We start from the raw sequence: 15626 nt of genomic DNA, 5'->3' as shown, positions 1-15626 counted from the left end.
TTCACCGGCATACAGGTAAGAACGACATTTCCTAAGCAATGCATGCAGAGCAAGTTCGTTTGCACAAGTGAGCTTTATTTTGTAGATCGATGAGGACAACATAGCATTTTACGCTATATGCCTGGAATGTACGGACAAGCTGAATATGTATGCCACCTTCCGGAAAACCTGCTTAGCCAAAGATTCTCACTTTCGTGAACTATTCATGATGATGGCTGCAAGTCTACAGGAAACACTTGACGAAAATGGGGAAGCAATAGAATACGCGAGCATTCAAGAGGACGAAATGGATTACGATGATGAAGAACTTCAACCCAAGGAGCAAAATAACCGCAACACACTAGATGGCAGTTTAGTTAATGACCGGGAGACCACGAGTACTAAAGGGCACGTTCTACACAGTAAACGAAAGAGGAACTCGGTTCAAAACGATCAAACCGAAGGAACCGCCGTGCAAGAAGACAATTTTTATTCCGCTAATTACATCAGTCCTGGCGAAATATTGTTTACCGACAATGGTGATTGTGGTGTAACAACTGACTGGAGCAGCTACTATTGGCCACCGAAATGGCCTGAACTTCCAAAGTACCGTCCGCCGGGGAAGCGAATAAGAAGTCTTTGCCATATATGTGGCTTACTTGTCGCATACATCCCTGTACATCTGGAAATGCACTTGCCGGTTGCTACACACGCCTGCCCACATTGTCCTGTTAAGATGAAGCAAAGACATCAATTGTTACACCACATAAAATCCGTGCACCTGAAAGTGATTCGAAAGACGTGTCACATATGTAAAATAGGTTTCGTTCATCGCAGAACGTACGTGTATCACATGGTAAGTACACCGGAGGGTTAATTCTTATCATAAACCGCATTATTGTTTTCGTTTCTACGTTTCAGCGAGCTCACGGAGACGGTGGAGAAACGTTCGAATGTCTAGTATGTTCGAAGGTGTTCAAACGTTCTATTGGGTTGGAAGTACACGTTAAAAAATTTCACAGCTTTACAAAAAGTGCTGTATAAATACACATTGCCCCACAGTATAACTTTTGAGCTAAGTGTGCAATTCTTTGTTGGAAGATTTACGTTCCATTCAAGCGGATGAATGTTGATTTGAGCCGGAAAATAAAGTAATTAACCTTCATGTCCATGCATATGCGATGAATGCAATTCAAATCGCGTTGTGTGCACCTTGGGTAAGGTAGATGGAGACCTTGTTCTAAGCATCTCGATTCAGCAAATGATGCCAAACCAATTTTGACAACAGTTGCAGCGTCTTTATTGATCAACAAAGTGTACCTTTTGGGTGCGAAATGGAGCACTTTTCGTCCGAAGTATCCAACATTTGTCGATTTTGTTTGAGTCAGAATGAGAAACTTCTCATACCAGTTAGTAAAGCGTTAAACGCTTCCCTCGAAATGGAAGATGTAGAGCGGTTTACCGGTATTCAGGTAAAATGGAAGCCCTCCTCCGCGGCAGTCCATAGTACAGCTTCATCCCTGGCACGTCCTTGATTATTATTTTACAGATTAAACCAGAAAATGCCTCACTGTATGTGATGTGTTTCGATTGTACGCGCAAGCTGAAACAGTCTGCTGAATATCGGGAGTCATGCAAAAGTAACGATATATTGTTTCATGAGCTGTTCGTTAAAGTGGAATACGTAGAATCCTGCGAAGATTACGAGGGCGCTCACTGTTCAAAGGAGGAAACGTTTGCGATTGAAGTGGTGCTTCCGTGCAACCAGTCTACCGAACAGATACAGCCCGAAGAGCAACGGGCGTATATCAGTGGACATATATCGAACGAAGAGGACGAAACATCAGACATACCGCAGCAACGCGTACATATGAAAGTGGTAGAACATGAAGCAGTTAAAACGTGTTTCAGTGACGATGAAGGGAATGGAAACTCATCACCCGGTACTACTGCAGGAAGAAATCCTGTCCGGCACGTTTCCAGACGGATACGTAAAACGAGTGAACCCGTTTCGAACCTCTCGAGGAGCTACAGTCGCGCAAAGCAGCTTTGCGTCACCTGTGGCAAGTTGGTGAACAATTTAGCTCGTCATCAGCAAAGTCATACGATGGAAATCAAACGTGCCTGTCCGCACTGTCCAGTTGAGATGGTTGACCATTCAAACCTCTTGCGTCACATAGAAGCGGTACATCTGAAAAAGATAGTGAAATCTTGCGAAAAATGCGGAAAAGGGTTCACGCACAACAATACGTACAAATCGCACATGGTATGTCCTTTGGAGCAGGTCCTTTGTGGCAGAGTACACAAAGGAGTACATTGAGGATAATCGTTTTGCAACTACCTTCTTTCAGCGTTCTCAACATGGTATTGGAGAAACACACAAGTGCACATATTGCCAGAAGGAATTCAATCATCCGGGAGGATTGCGGGACCATTGCAAAAGATTCCACAGCACCCAGTACAACTTCGACTGTATGACATGCGGGAAACGATTTAAGCTCAAGTGAATATTTTTTTCAACCTTCACGCTCTCTCTCTCTCTCTTTGTATCAAAGTTGCTTTGTTAACTGTTGTTTCTTTTCTCCTTTCGTAGACAAGAGCTCCGTGTTCACGAGCGGGTTCACTCATCGGAAAAGCCCTACGCATGCAGCTTGTGTCCAAAACGGTTCAAGAGTGGCTTCGCCAAGAAAACGCACGAACTTACGCATAGTGGAATCAGTTTTGAGTGTACTATCTGCAAAAAATCGTACCGTTACAAATCACTTCTCAGTATGCACAACAGAAAAATGCACCCAGAGCAACAGAATGCGGAAGCTGGTGAACTAGCTAACCAGGATGTTAAACCGAACGAAATTGTGTACAAAGTTTTTAGCAAAGAATAGGAAGGTGTTTAGGTTTTGGAGGGGGGGAAAGTATAAACGGACCAGGAAAGATTGATTCAACTTCCAGACAGACGGGCCTAGATAGGTTAACAAATTTGATCCTGTTTGACGAGAATATTGATTAAGTAGATTTTAATCTTTGACTGCACGACTATCAGATAGGTTGCGTACTGATCGGCAAAGTTTGTGAGAAATTGTTACTTATCGTCTAGAAACATCCACGTAGGACTCCTTTCCTCTGAACGCTTTGATTTGAAAATCTACACTCGTTTTAGTTGATAAAACTCAGTTTAATTTCTTCAATTCGAAAGAAAACAGCTTTGTAATAAAGCTATTGGCATGGCAGTTAATTTAAACAGCGGCAAAATTGTTATCAATCCGTTGCAGTTGAATTTTCCATTATCGATAGTGTTGGGTCGTAAACGAACAAATTACCTGAAACGCTCAACGCACACCGGTCTGAACGCGATTGGTTCGCTTAACTCATTCAATATAGGTATACTTCGCAGCAAATCTGATCTCAAGTTCAATTCAACAAAGAATGTATTTATTGGACTGTTTTTCACTTGGGAAAACATGTTAGTACGACTGTGCTAAGCATTTAATCGAAAGCCACACTGCGAGTGCATAAGGGTTTACACAACGGCCGTTGGAACGGTGAGAAAGTGCACGGAGTTGGAAACACATAGATTTTCCGATTTGTGGTTTTTGTTCAAACCGCCAAACACGATTACCTCACCGTTACCGCTGATCATTGTGGAAAACGTGTAGTGGTCCGGTGCACCCGCTATAAGACCACTGTTTTTCGACTCCTGCCACTCAATGCAAGGTTCCGTACTTCCGTCCGTTGGCAGCAGATTGGACACATCGCACACGTAAATGGCCAGCCCGTTCCGTTTTACGCGCTTCGGTGTGATCGGATCGGATCCGCTCGTGCTGACGGACTCGTACATGTTGCTAGGGTCTCTGTTACCCTGCACAGATTCGTTTGCGTCATCTAGTAGCTGATCATCGGGCAGCGGTCGATCTATTGGTCGCTGTTGCTGTTGCTGCTGCTGCTGCTGCTGCTGCTGGTGTTGTTCAGCTTCCTTCGCGCGTCGCATGGCTGATATTTTCTCTTCGATCTTTCGTAACCGCTCGAGTTGCCGCTCTCGGGTACTAGCCGCTATCGATGAATGATGGTTCGTGGAGTCTACACTGAATGCGACCATCGCCATGTGGTTCTGTTCCAGGTTTTGCTGGTTAAAGCGTTTCGGTAAGTGGTCATCTTCGGACGATTGGCGACCAAACGCACTTCGTATGACAGGCATCGCACGTGACGGTGGGCCAGCAGCGGAACTGCTCGGCGACCGTAATCCAGACGGTCCGGGTCTCGCTTCACCGGGTACCACATTTTGTACCGCAGAGGATGGTTGTTTTGGTGTGGCAGCAGTACTCTCTTTGCTCGGAGCGGATGGTCCTGGCAGGACTGGGACTGATGCGGGTTGGAGCGGTGCGGGCGGAGGTGGCGGTAAGTTGGGTCTTTGCGGTGGGCTATTTCGGGGAATGTTAGGTTCTCCCCTGTGCACCCCTCGAGCACCGCACATTCGAATGCGGTGTATCTCGACCATAGGGCGTACTCGACCCACGGGAGGAACACGGCTTGGAACGATGATTTGCAAATCGTTCGGTGACGTTGGTCCTAACACGATCACTTTCGAACCGACATTGCACGCCGGATAGCACCAATTGTTAGTGACGGGGCCTCTTTTATTCTTAATTTGCACCCGTTTCCATACCCACGTGTCGCGCTGCATGTCCAACAGCCATGCATCGTTAAACACCCGATTCACGCCTCCGGTTCCTCCCAGCACCAGAAGGTGATCTTCCCCGACCGCCATCTGAAACTGTCCGTAGCGGGGTGCAGGTTTCAGATCGGAAACGGCGGGCTTCTTCCACACGAGCCGCTTCAAATCCAACACCCAGATATCGTTCGATGTGCGTACATGTTCCATGTTGTTCTGGTATCCACCGAACAGCACCATCTGATTGTGGTGCACCGTAGCCGAGTGGCCCGTCATCGCTGGTGGCCCAAACGCTTGATTGTGAATGGTCCACCGATTTTCCAATATATTGTACACATGCAGCTCGTCAATTATTGTGCACATGTGAAACGGTGTGTACGCATGACGCCACCCACCGTACAGTACCAGCAAATCGTTGTAACAAACGAGCGACGCACCCGCTTTCGGAGACGGATAAGTTCCCATCGAGATTGGTCGGATCCATTCGCGCCGTGAAAGATCAAACCGCCACAGATCGTTGAACGTGGTGTCGTAGGACGATGCACCACCGAACACGTACATCGAGTTTCGATGCAACGTGCTGGCATGGGCGAAACGCGCTGCGATTCGGGGCGTCGATTCGTGAAGAATTTCCTTCCAACAAAGATTGAAATCAATCAACCCCTTCTGTAAGTTGGATTTCTTTCGTGCTCGCACATCTGCAATACACGGGAAAACGTAAGATTTTTAGTATGCTTTTTATAGCTAACGATCCACCACTCACTTGTGGCCAGCAGATTCCATCGTTTGCAAACACCTGCACAGTGTTCTAATGGTTCATAGGGCGGAAGCAAGCTGAAGATGAACTCGAGAATTTCATTCGGCAAATCGTTGATGTTGGCCATTGCTGCGATAGCGGCACGTACACTAGATTCGCGGTATTACTTTTAACGACTAAAGCAAAGAATTTAATAATAAGTATTCGGATAGCTTTATGCCTTTTTTTACTAATTAGCAAAATAATTTTCTTCACAAAAAACGATTGTAGCTTGCTTTGTTGTGTAGTTTTTTTTTACTCCGATGACATTCGTGACACTAAACATCTGATTTCTGTCCCGGTGCAAATTGTATGGCAATTGAAAGGAAAAAAAAATGATCGGAAGAAATAGTTTGTATAAACAATCGATTGTTAATTATTTGGACTGATTAAAACACCATTTGAACAAAAGTTAATTTTAAACAATGGGAACAATCCCGTTTTTCTTCGGTGTCGCTAGAAATAGCGCTCGATCGAAAATGTCCACAGGGCGACCCATTATGCTCGATTGTCACCAAAGTTTAGCAAGCATCAACGCACGCCGAATCATAAAAACCCAGCACCAGAAAAGAATACCGGGCGAACAAAAATAAACCTACGGCCGGAAAACGTTTCGAAATGTACAGCAAAAGTGTTGATCAAATAACTATTCTGCAAGGAGATCGAACAAAGTAAGAACCAAAGCCAGAAACGATCCAGTGAGACAAACAGTAAAACGTTTTTGGTTTGGACGCAGGTTAAAAGATTTGCTTCGTTTGCGGCTCATCGAGTGCGGTTGGAATGACCAGGTCCGATACCTCTGCAGACAAGCGATAGTGGAAAATGGGCACACGAACGTAGACGCCGTCGTGCAAGTTGTAACGCCGGAAGCTCGAACGCTGATTCCTGATGTGGTGAAACGGGAGCTGCTGCAGAAAATTCGAATGAGCTTGGTGCAGCAGGAAAAGCTCGACCTGTAAATGTTCCCCAGGGCTAAATATGATACTATAGTAATCTTAAGTTAAGCAATTAATACAATATGTTCCATTATGAGACGATGAATAAAACAATCTTGATGAGAGTCCATGTTGTTTGGCGTTCTTTGTATCCGTTCGTCCCAAAAGAGAGCGCCGGCAGTAGTAGGCGGCGCGGAAGTTGCGCCCGCGAATCTGTAGTAATAAACACACGGCGCTCTCTCCAGATGGGGTTTGTTATGAATACAGACGAAAACGTCAAGCGGAAACGCGACAGCAAGCAAGCGCTGCGCACTCACGAATCGACGGCGTTTTATCAATGAAATAGTGCTTATTTAGGCGAAAACATTGTTTCATCTTGGACGTGATTGCAGCATCCGTTAGCAACATGCCCGGCAGAGCGTAATTTGTCGATCTTGGATCGATCCACGGCCATGGCAAAGAAGGAAACGTTTCGTGAACGACAAGAAAACGAGCTAGAAGTGATAAAGGTAGGGGTAATGGGAAAATGATGAGGCGACTGCCGGTAGCCGGCCGTTTGCAAACATACCATATGGTTTGGTTAAAGTATGAGATGACGTTGTTTACTCATCTGCCTCGGTGGCGCTTTCTGGTCCTATTCGGTACAGTCCATTTTTCACGATGAAGTTGAAGATTTGCGACCGAGGAATGGGAAGTGGAAACCCTTGGAGCTACGATTGCATCTTACGCCTCAGAGAGGATCTGCTAAGGAAGCATACGTGAAGGCGGACCTCTACATCAGCTGCTCGGCAAAGTATCCAAAGTGGTACGTGGACATCTGATTTTACCATCCAAGCACAGTTTACAGAGGTTTTGTGGCTTTATTTTACACAGCTCACCGAAGCTGGAGCTAAAGAATGCCGTCGGACTGTCCGACAGTTTGGTACGCGAGTTTACCGAGAAGCTTCAGCAGCTAGCCGATGACTTGAAAGGGGAAGTGATGATTTTTGAGCTGGCCAACAACGTACAAGCCTTCCTGCATCAGCACAATGTACCACCGAAGGGTAGCTTCTACGATGAAATGCTGGCCAATCAGCAGAAACAAGCGCTGGCCCGGCAAAACACGCTGCAGGCCGAGGAAAACCTCAAGCGGCAAGCAATGCAGGACGAGCTGCAGCGACGTAAGAAGGAGCTCGAGCGCACTAGGAGGGAATCGCGCCAGAGCCTGAACGAGTCGAGCCCCATGCACCGATTGCACTCAACCTCTTCGACGGAGAACAGTGACGGTGCGTTCTGTTTCGACCATCGGCGCAGCGAGTTGCTTTACTTTCGGGACGGTCGGAAAGTTCTTCGGGGCTCTTGTTTGGGACACTCTCAACGTGGATGCATCGCGTATGCTGGAATTGATCAACAAACCGGCGAGCTGGTATATCTTACGGAGTGGACGCTGTGCTACGATGGTGAACCGATGGCTGAAGCCAGAACCATCCGTGGTAGACCGGTGGAAACAGTTGTGGGAGATATGGAGCGAATGTTGGAAAGTTTAATCCCTCTGAAGCATAAGCATTTGATCGCGTACGAAGGCATCCTGTGTAGGATGGGCAAGGAAGCGTTGACACTGTTTGTGGTGCAGGAATTTATTCTCGGAACGAGCTTATTCAGTATTTCCGGTTCTCTCGGTTGGAGTGTCGAGGGTGCTAGCATGGTGGCGAAAGGAACGCTGGAAGCATTGATCTACCTCCACAACAATGGTGTATCGCACGACAATCTGTCCGATTCGACCGTATTTATGGATAATGCTGGAATGGTGCGTGTTGCTGACTTTCGTTTGATACCTTACATTCAGGAGTTGGAAGATGGCCAACATTTGCTGCATCAATCGCTTCGTACCTCAGATTTGCCAGCTCTGGGTGGGGTAATCGAAGCGCTTCTTGCACCTCACTCGGAGATGAAAGATTTCGTCGAAAGATGTAAATCGGAGCGAACCATCTCGGCCACCGAATTACTTGATCATCCATTTTTAAGGCCAACTCTAATGCACACGGATCCTACAGCGGCTGTGGGTCATCAGCAGCTCTCGGTGGCAGTGCAGAAAACTCAACACGGCCCAACGGTTGGTCAGCGTTCGGAAAACGGCCAACAACATCTCGTACCGTACATGCCACTCGTAATGAATGGTTCCGGAACCGGGCACGAAAAGTCACGCATTCAGACAGAGTTCGAACTGCTTTCTTATCTCGGAAAGGGAGCATACGGCGACGTGCTGAAGGTGCGTAACAAGCTGGACAATCGTGAATATGCGATCAAGCGCATACGATTACCGGCTCGAAGTAAACAGTTCTACAAGAAAATGATCCGCGAGGTGGAACTCCTGTCGCGACTGAATCACGAAAATGTCGTCCGGTACTACAACAGCTGGATGGAGGCAACAAGCGCCTCCGAAATAACGGTCACCGATACGGAAGGAGAAATGGCCGGAATGCTGAGCAGTTGCGAGTGGTCTGTTGCAACTGGACCAAAGAGAAGAGCTTCGCGCGTCCGCCGAAGCGCCACAGGTGCTGACGTGGTGAAGAAAGCTATCAGCGATAAGAATATCGATTGCTTCGTAGACTTCATGCCTAACGACTCGAGCAGCGATGATGATGATGATGATGACGACGATACAAATGATCTCGATGAAGATAGCAGCAGCAGCAGCAGCAGCAGTACTGCTGATGAGAGTAGCGATTCCACCGACGATCACCGTAAATTGGACGATCAAAGCGTTGACGACAGTTCGGGAGGGATAGAATTCGTAGGATCAAACGGTGAGGCACCTTCGTACAATAGTTATGGAGAAGATTTGGTGGAACAGAGCGGTATTGGTGAAGGCAAAAAGCTGCCAGCCGTTACGACACACAATCTGCCCGAGGTACTGTACATGTACATCCAGATGGAGTTTTGCGAGAAGAGCACGCTACGAACGGCGATCGATGGTGACCTGTACCAGGATATTGATCGCGTCTGGCGCCTGTTCCGAGAAATCGTGGAAGGTTTAAGCCACATCCATCAGCAGGGAATGATCCATCGGGATCTGAAACCGGTCAACATTTTCCTCGATTCGCGGGATCAGGTAAAGATTGGCGATTTTGGTCTTGCGACAACCAGCATTCTGGCCCTTCAGAATCAAGGCCATCAAAACGGTATGCCTGATGCGAAGATGTAGACAGCTTACGAGAAAATGGTCTACGCTATATGCTTTGTTTCGCTCTCTCTCTCTCTATTGCAGCACCGTCTACGCAAATCGATACACTACCGGGAAAGTCCTCTGACATTGGTTACTCGCTAACGGGCAAGGTTGGCACTGCCTTGTACGTGGCACCAGAACTAACAGGCAACGCGTCTCGCTCTACGTACAACCAAAAGGTCGACCTATATTCGCTCGGTATTATATTGTTCGAAATGAGCTCTGCACCACTAAACACCGGGATGGAGCGCGTTAAAACGTTGATGGACCTTCGGTCGGAGTTGATTAGATTGCCGGAAACGCTTCTCTCCGATGCGCGCTACAGTCGATTGGTGCAGGTGATCCGCTGGCTGTTGAGTCACGATCCCCAAAAGCGTCCCACCGCGGAGGAACTGCTCTGTTCCGAGCTTGTTCCACGTACACGTCTCGAAGCCGAGGAAATACAGGATGTGGTGAGACACATTCTATCGAATCCTCAATCACGGCACTACAAACATCTGATAGCGCGCTGCTTTGCGCAGGAAAGTGATCCGGTCTGTGAGTTAAGCTACCACTTCGACATGGTACCGATGGTACCGGTACTACCCCGTTTCGATTACGTGAAAGCGAAGCTGGTCGCTCTCTTCCGGAAGCATGGAGCGATTGAGATCGTTACGCCACTGCTAACGCCATATACGAAACAGCACGCTGCCCGGTCGAACACGGTCAAGCTAATGACACACTCCGGTAGCGTGGTGACCTTACCGGACGATCTGAGGGTACCGTTCTTGCGGTACATCGCGCTAAACGGTATCAAAAACATTCGCCGCTATTCGATCGGGCGTGTGTATCGCGAGAAAAAGGTATTCAACTTTCACCCGAAGCAGCTGTACGAGTGTGCATTCGATATTGTGACTCCTAGCAGGGGTAAGTTCCGTAGTTTCGGGGGGTGGGGAGGTTTCTTCTTTTGCACATCTCCATTAAAACGCCTATCTCACTCTAGGACATCTCATCACCGATGCGGAACTGCTAGCAATTGCGACGGATGTGATGCGGGAGCTAGATTTGCTTCAAGGGCGAAACGTGTTCTTCCGCCTCAACCACATCGGACTGTTGCGGGCGATACTCATACACTGCAATGTGCCACCGGACAAATATCGCGAACTGTTCGAACTTGTGGCCGAATATCTCGATGAAAAAATCTCGAAATTTCAATGTTCGTCGCAGATAAGCGCTTTGCTGGTAGGTGCCACAGCGAAGGTAAACGTGAACTATCTGTGTGAAGCGCTGCAACTAGAGCTATCGTCCGTTGAACTGCTTGGTGGCAGCATCCTTAAGAGCATTATCCGTGGCAAGGGTGAGGCAGCCAGTCTGGCGAAGGTAGCCGTCCGTGATCTCGAAACGGTGGTTGCTTCGGCACAGAACATGGGCGTACAGTGTCCGCTGAACGTGTGCCCCGGGCTACCGGTGAATTATGAGCGCGCAAAGACCGGTGGCATTGTTTGGCAGATGCTCGGTGAGCTGAAGTCGAAACGTAAAAATCCTCTCACAACGATCGCGGTCGGTGGACGATACGACGGCAAAATGGCAGAGTTTCAGTTAGTATCGCAATGAACTTAGTCAGTTGCGAGTCCCTAGACATTAATTGCTTTGTCTATTTACAGAAAATCCGGAATAAACAACGGGCTTCAAGTACCGAAAGTGGATCTAAGCGGTGCCGGGTTTTCCTTCCTGCTCGATAAGCTTGTAAACGCTATTGCCCCAACGGCCGGGTATGAACCGATCGAGGTGCTGATTTGTGTGACCGGATCTCGACCGCAGCTCAAAGAGGTCGCCCAGATTTTGAGACCGCTCTGGTCGAACGGTATCAAAACGTGCGTGATGGAAACGAGTGCTGGTGCGGTGGATGATCTGGGCAAGGAGGCCGGGGCCAATGTGGTCATACTGCTAGGAGATGGCGGAGAACTACGTGTGCGCTCATGGAACCATGATCGCTTTCAAGAACGGCATGTCACCCGTCCCGATTTAATGGCATACATTCTGCGTACGTTCCGCCGATCGGATGTGAGCACGGGCGAAATTTCTCAATCGCTTCAAACCACCTCCCTCGGTGGATCTTTAACGTCCGCATCCTTTTCCTATTCATCGTCGTTTACGGCCACCTCGACGTCCGCCTCGATGAGGCTCAGTTCAGCTGGGTCGACCGCGGCCAATCAACAGCAAACGATCAACAACTCTCCAGCACTCAACCTCGTGTTTCTGACCAGTGAGAAGGTCAATACGAGCAAAAAGCGCCGCTACGAGCATCAAGTTGAGCATAAGCTATCTCCCGTGCTGTCCAAGTTTCATCGCAAGGAAAAGGTCACGCTCATTATGGTGGATGTGCCAAGTGCTCCGCTTCGCGGGCTAGTTGGTTTGATTGATCCACTTGAGTGTGGATCCCAGGAGGACGACGATTTGGTGCCCGGGTCCACTACCGATCGCGCAGAGCTGCAAAGCCTGTGCGAACGGTATCCCAAGCACAAGCGGCAGCTGATGGAAATCTACAATGAAATAGTCGACCTTTTTGCCCAAAGCAAGGGAACGACACCAATCGTCGGACTGTACAGTGTCATCGATTCATTCTGCCGGTTAATCCTGTGAGAGAGAAACAGATGCCGTCGCCACGTTTTACAGTGTGGCTTTTTATATGGATCATTGTTTTAGATGTAATCGAGAGCAAAAAGAGCGATCAAAACATATATAGAACGTTATTATATAAAATGAACGGCAGTTGTAACTTCCTTCTAATCTTCTACTTACAGCAGCGTCAGTTTCTTCAACCATTGGTCCTTTATTCATCCATTTCGTTATCTTCCTTATCTTCCACTTCCCGACGAAGACTGCCGAATACTTTCGCAGGAATGCTCTGGCGCTCGATGGGTATCTTTTTGCTGACATCCGCACCACCAACACCATCACCTTCTGCGGCATTTTCTTCCTCATCTTCCTCATCATCCTCCTCATCGTCGTCAATGTCGATTTCGTCGGGATTAACCACACGATCGTCCTTTGCGGTTCCTCCTTGTGTTTCACCGCGCACGAACATAATGTTGCCGCCAGACGCACCAACTGCTGCTATCGCCCGAGCCGTCGTTTCGGCCGCCTTTACCTCCAGTGCGCGCATCGCATCCTTCGGTGGTTCGCCGGTCGTAACCGCTGCGTTGATCAGTGCTGCTGACATCATGCTGATTTGGGTGTTGTACGTCGCTTGAATCGACCGCTTAATGCGCAACATTTCCCTCATCGTGTCCTCGTTGCCGTGCCGAATTTCGAACTCTTTCCACGTCTGCCAGAAGTCGGCTGTTATGCGCGGATCGCACATTTGGCTGCAGTGGGCGTAGATTGCCCGAGCGCGATCGATTTCACCCAGCTTCGTTTCCATCTCGGCAAACAGGACGCACATCTTCCGCGAGTCCGCCTCCGGCAGTACTTCGATCGCTTTCTCGTAGATCTGGCGCGTACGCGGAATGCCATAGATTTCGGCCGCCTTCTTGATGTAGAGATTGAACATTGCGTACATTTCCTCTTCTTTGACGGCGGTGGTGGCCCGCTCGTATACCGCCATTGCATGTCGTGCCAGACCGTGCTGTTCCTCCAACTTCGCGTACAACAGGTACAGGTTTTTGGCCAGCTCCGATGGACAACCGTCCAAACACTGCTCGAACAGATCGCGAGCTCGTTCCAGCTTCTGACCTCCGTAGCGGTTCAGGAACTTGGTCAGGTACGTGTTCCAGATGTCGTACACATTGGGCCATTTGAACAAAGCAATACCCTTCTCGTACGCCTTGAACGCTTCCTCGAAGTAGTTGTGTTCCTCCAGAAACATGCCGTAATTGATGATGATTTGCGGTGTGCAGATTTTCAAATCAATGATACGATCGTACACCTGCTTGCACGTCTTGAACGTACCGAAGCTTTCCTCCAGGTCCGCATACATAGACCACAGTTTGAGCGACTTGTACACCCGCATCTGCACCGTCTCCGTGTCATCGTGGTAGGCCACTTTTCTTTTCGGCATTGCCGTTGCCCGTTGCATGATGCGTAGCGCTTCATCATACTGTTCCTGGCGAATCTCCATCTCTGCCCACTCGCACCAAACACTGGCCAGTTCATCCACCTTCAGATAGTCGACTTGAACCGCCTTTTCGAACACGATACGAGCATCCGCCAGCTGTTTGTTGGTCTCGTAAAACTTTGCGAAAGCCACCCACAGTGTGTAGAGTTTTCCGACCGCCAGCTTGGGCTGTACCGTATGCACCGCTTCCGTGTAGGTGTTGATGATTTCGTGAGGTTTGCCTTCGTACAGCTCTACCCGCTTGTGCCACTCGGCAACGTTATGCGGGTTCTGGCGCAGAAGCACACTGTTCAGCAGCAACAATCGACGTTCCATGAGATACTCGAACCGTGCCATCCGTAGCTCCACATCTATCTCATTGTCTTCGGTGGGATTCGGGTTGCTCCCCAACATCTCCATCACCTTGCTAAGACTTAGCTCTTCAAATTGTGCGTACGCATCGAACACCTGACTGAAGTCGCGCACAGTCGTTACCGTTTGGATGGCTTCCTCGTAGATGTCTCGTGCCCGATCAAACAGTCCACTGCGCACGTAGTACCCCGCGAGCGAGTTCCATAAATGGCCCAACTGATCGGTGTAGCGCCGCAGTCCACCCCGGATAATCCCGTCCACGTTCAGCGAGTGCACTTTGTTTGGATTTTTGGAAATCAGCTCACAAAGCTCGTTCCACAACTGATGGTTCGATTTGCCGTGCTTGGACACAAAGTTTTCGTTATCGACTATGCTGGCCAGCTGTTGGGCCGCTTCGTCCAGGTGACCAATCGATTGCAAGAACTCGACATACTCTTCGGCATCCTCGGGACATAGCTTTAGGTAGCGGCGCCATACCCGGACCGCCGTTTCGGGTATGTCGAAGCATTTCAAAAACTCCAAGTACAGTGGCCAAATGCGATGGTGCTGGGTGATGGGAAGGGCTCGGAGCGCACGGTCGAACACTTGCCGCGTACGCGTTATCTTGCACTGGAACGTCATGAACGCACAGTAATCCATCCAGATGCGGGGCATCTTGTGCATGAACACGAGCGCGCGCTCAAACGCATTGTTCACCTCCTCGTACTCGCTGTCCGTAATGCATTTGCCCTTCACCTGCTTCCGCAGTGTTTTGAGATAGTTGTACCAGAGTTTGTACGAACCGGGAAGTTCCTTTAGCGCTCGCTCAAACACGGTGTTGATAACGAATCGTGGTGCGTTCCGTTTGTGCTCCACGTAGCGCATCCAGTGCTTCACGGAGTAGGCATTACGAAGAATTTCCTCTTCATACGGCAGGTCTTCTTCGTTCTGAAAGCGAAACGAAACGAGAGGGTTAGGAGATGCACGGCTGCACGGCGTACCACAAGTACTTACGAAGAATACTTCCGCCAGGTTCACTTCCGATGCGATCGGCATGCTCGCACGCTTTGAAATACCCAGTTTGATACACTATTTTGGCTTGTTTAGTTGTACAAAAGTCTTTTTGTGTCTGCGTCGTCGAGTACGAGCGTGAAAACCCGGTAAACAACAGCGTGAAGCGCGACATGACAGTTGGCAGTGTTGCCAAAGATGCATGAAATGTATTTCAGAAATATTTACAATGCGAATAATTTATGCAAATAATGATTTTTTTTTTGCAAAAATGATACTGAACGTGAATCGAAACAAATGTGTCCATGGTTACCGTTTGTTAGTTGAATTAATCTGGAGATGAAATGAACAATTCAGCACGGGGATGAAAATCAACCCCTTCCCGAAGATGGCGTGTTTTCTTCCTTGCGGCGTTCCCTGTTCGTGTTGTTGTGCCATATTTCTTGCACACCCTTCTCGCTTACCGCGCATGATTACGGTTACTATGTTGCTATTTCAACACCCCCAATCTTTCTATTACCATCCACATTCGGCTCCATCTTCCGCTAGTTGCGTTCTGTCAGTAGCAGCGGAAAAAAGTGGCGTCAGGTTTAGAGAGCTCCCGTGGG

At 48.6% G+C, this 15626-nt stretch overlaps 5 protein-coding genes across 5 annotated transcripts; 3 read left to right on the top strand and 2 right to left on the bottom strand.

The window, feature by feature from the left end:
• The first annotated feature begins 1313 nt into the window (after positions 1 to 1313).
• LOC128718807 (zinc finger protein 717-like) lies at positions 1314 to 2861 on the top strand. Its single transcript, XM_053812422.1, has 4 exons — positions 1314 to 1451; positions 1529 to 2245; positions 2331 to 2482; positions 2573 to 2861. Exons 1-4 carry the CDS (start codon positions 1314 to 1316, stop codon positions 2859 to 2861), a joined length of 1296 nt encoding a protein of 431 aa, XP_053668397.1.
• Positions 2862 to 3496: 635 nt separating this feature from the next.
• Positions 3497 to 5529, bottom strand: LOC128710314 (F-box only protein 42). Its single transcript, XM_053805365.1, has 2 exons — positions 5409 to 5529; positions 3497 to 5343 (listed from the first exon to the last, which is right to left on the bottom strand). Exons 1-2 carry the CDS (start codon positions 5527 to 5529, stop codon positions 3497 to 3499), a joined length of 1968 nt encoding a protein of 655 aa, XP_053661340.1.
• A 530-nt stretch (positions 5530 to 6059) lies between these two features.
• On the top strand, positions 6060 to 6400 carry LOC128710315 (enhancer of yellow 2 transcription factor-like). The gene is made up of 2 exons (XM_053805366.1): positions 6060 to 6112; positions 6178 to 6400. Exons 1-2 carry the CDS (start codon positions 6060 to 6062, stop codon positions 6398 to 6400), a joined length of 276 nt encoding a protein of 91 aa, XP_053661341.1.
• A 428-nt stretch (positions 6401 to 6828) lies between these two features.
• LOC128719520 (eIF-2-alpha kinase GCN2) lies at positions 6829 to 12203 on the top strand. Its single transcript, XM_053813146.1, has 6 exons — positions 6829 to 6885; positions 7024 to 7181; positions 7250 to 9537; positions 9624 to 10487; positions 10564 to 11158; positions 11225 to 12203. Exons 1-6 carry the CDS (start codon positions 6829 to 6831, stop codon positions 12201 to 12203), a joined length of 4941 nt encoding a protein of 1646 aa, XP_053669121.1.
• A 190-nt stretch (positions 12204 to 12393) lies between these two features.
• On the bottom strand, positions 12394 to 15063 carry LOC128708189 (pre-mRNA-splicing factor syf1 homolog). The gene is made up of 2 exons (XM_053803150.1): positions 15022 to 15063; positions 12394 to 14955 (listed from the first exon to the last, which is right to left on the bottom strand). The coding sequence occupies exons 1-2, from the start codon at positions 15061 to 15063 to the stop codon at positions 12394 to 12396; spliced, it is 2604 nt and encodes an 867-aa protein (XP_053659125.1).
• Between the last annotated feature and the right edge of the window lie 563 nt (positions 15064 to 15626).

Source organism: Anopheles marshallii, chromosome 2 (genome assembly GCF_943734725.1).
Source record: "Anopheles marshallii chromosome 2, idAnoMarsDA_429_01, whole genome shotgun sequence".
Lineage (NCBI taxonomy): Eukaryota > Metazoa > Arthropoda > Insecta > Diptera > Culicidae > Anopheles > Anopheles marshallii.
Note: the sequence above shows the minus strand (reverse complement) of the source record. Positions and strands in the feature narration are given on the sequence as shown.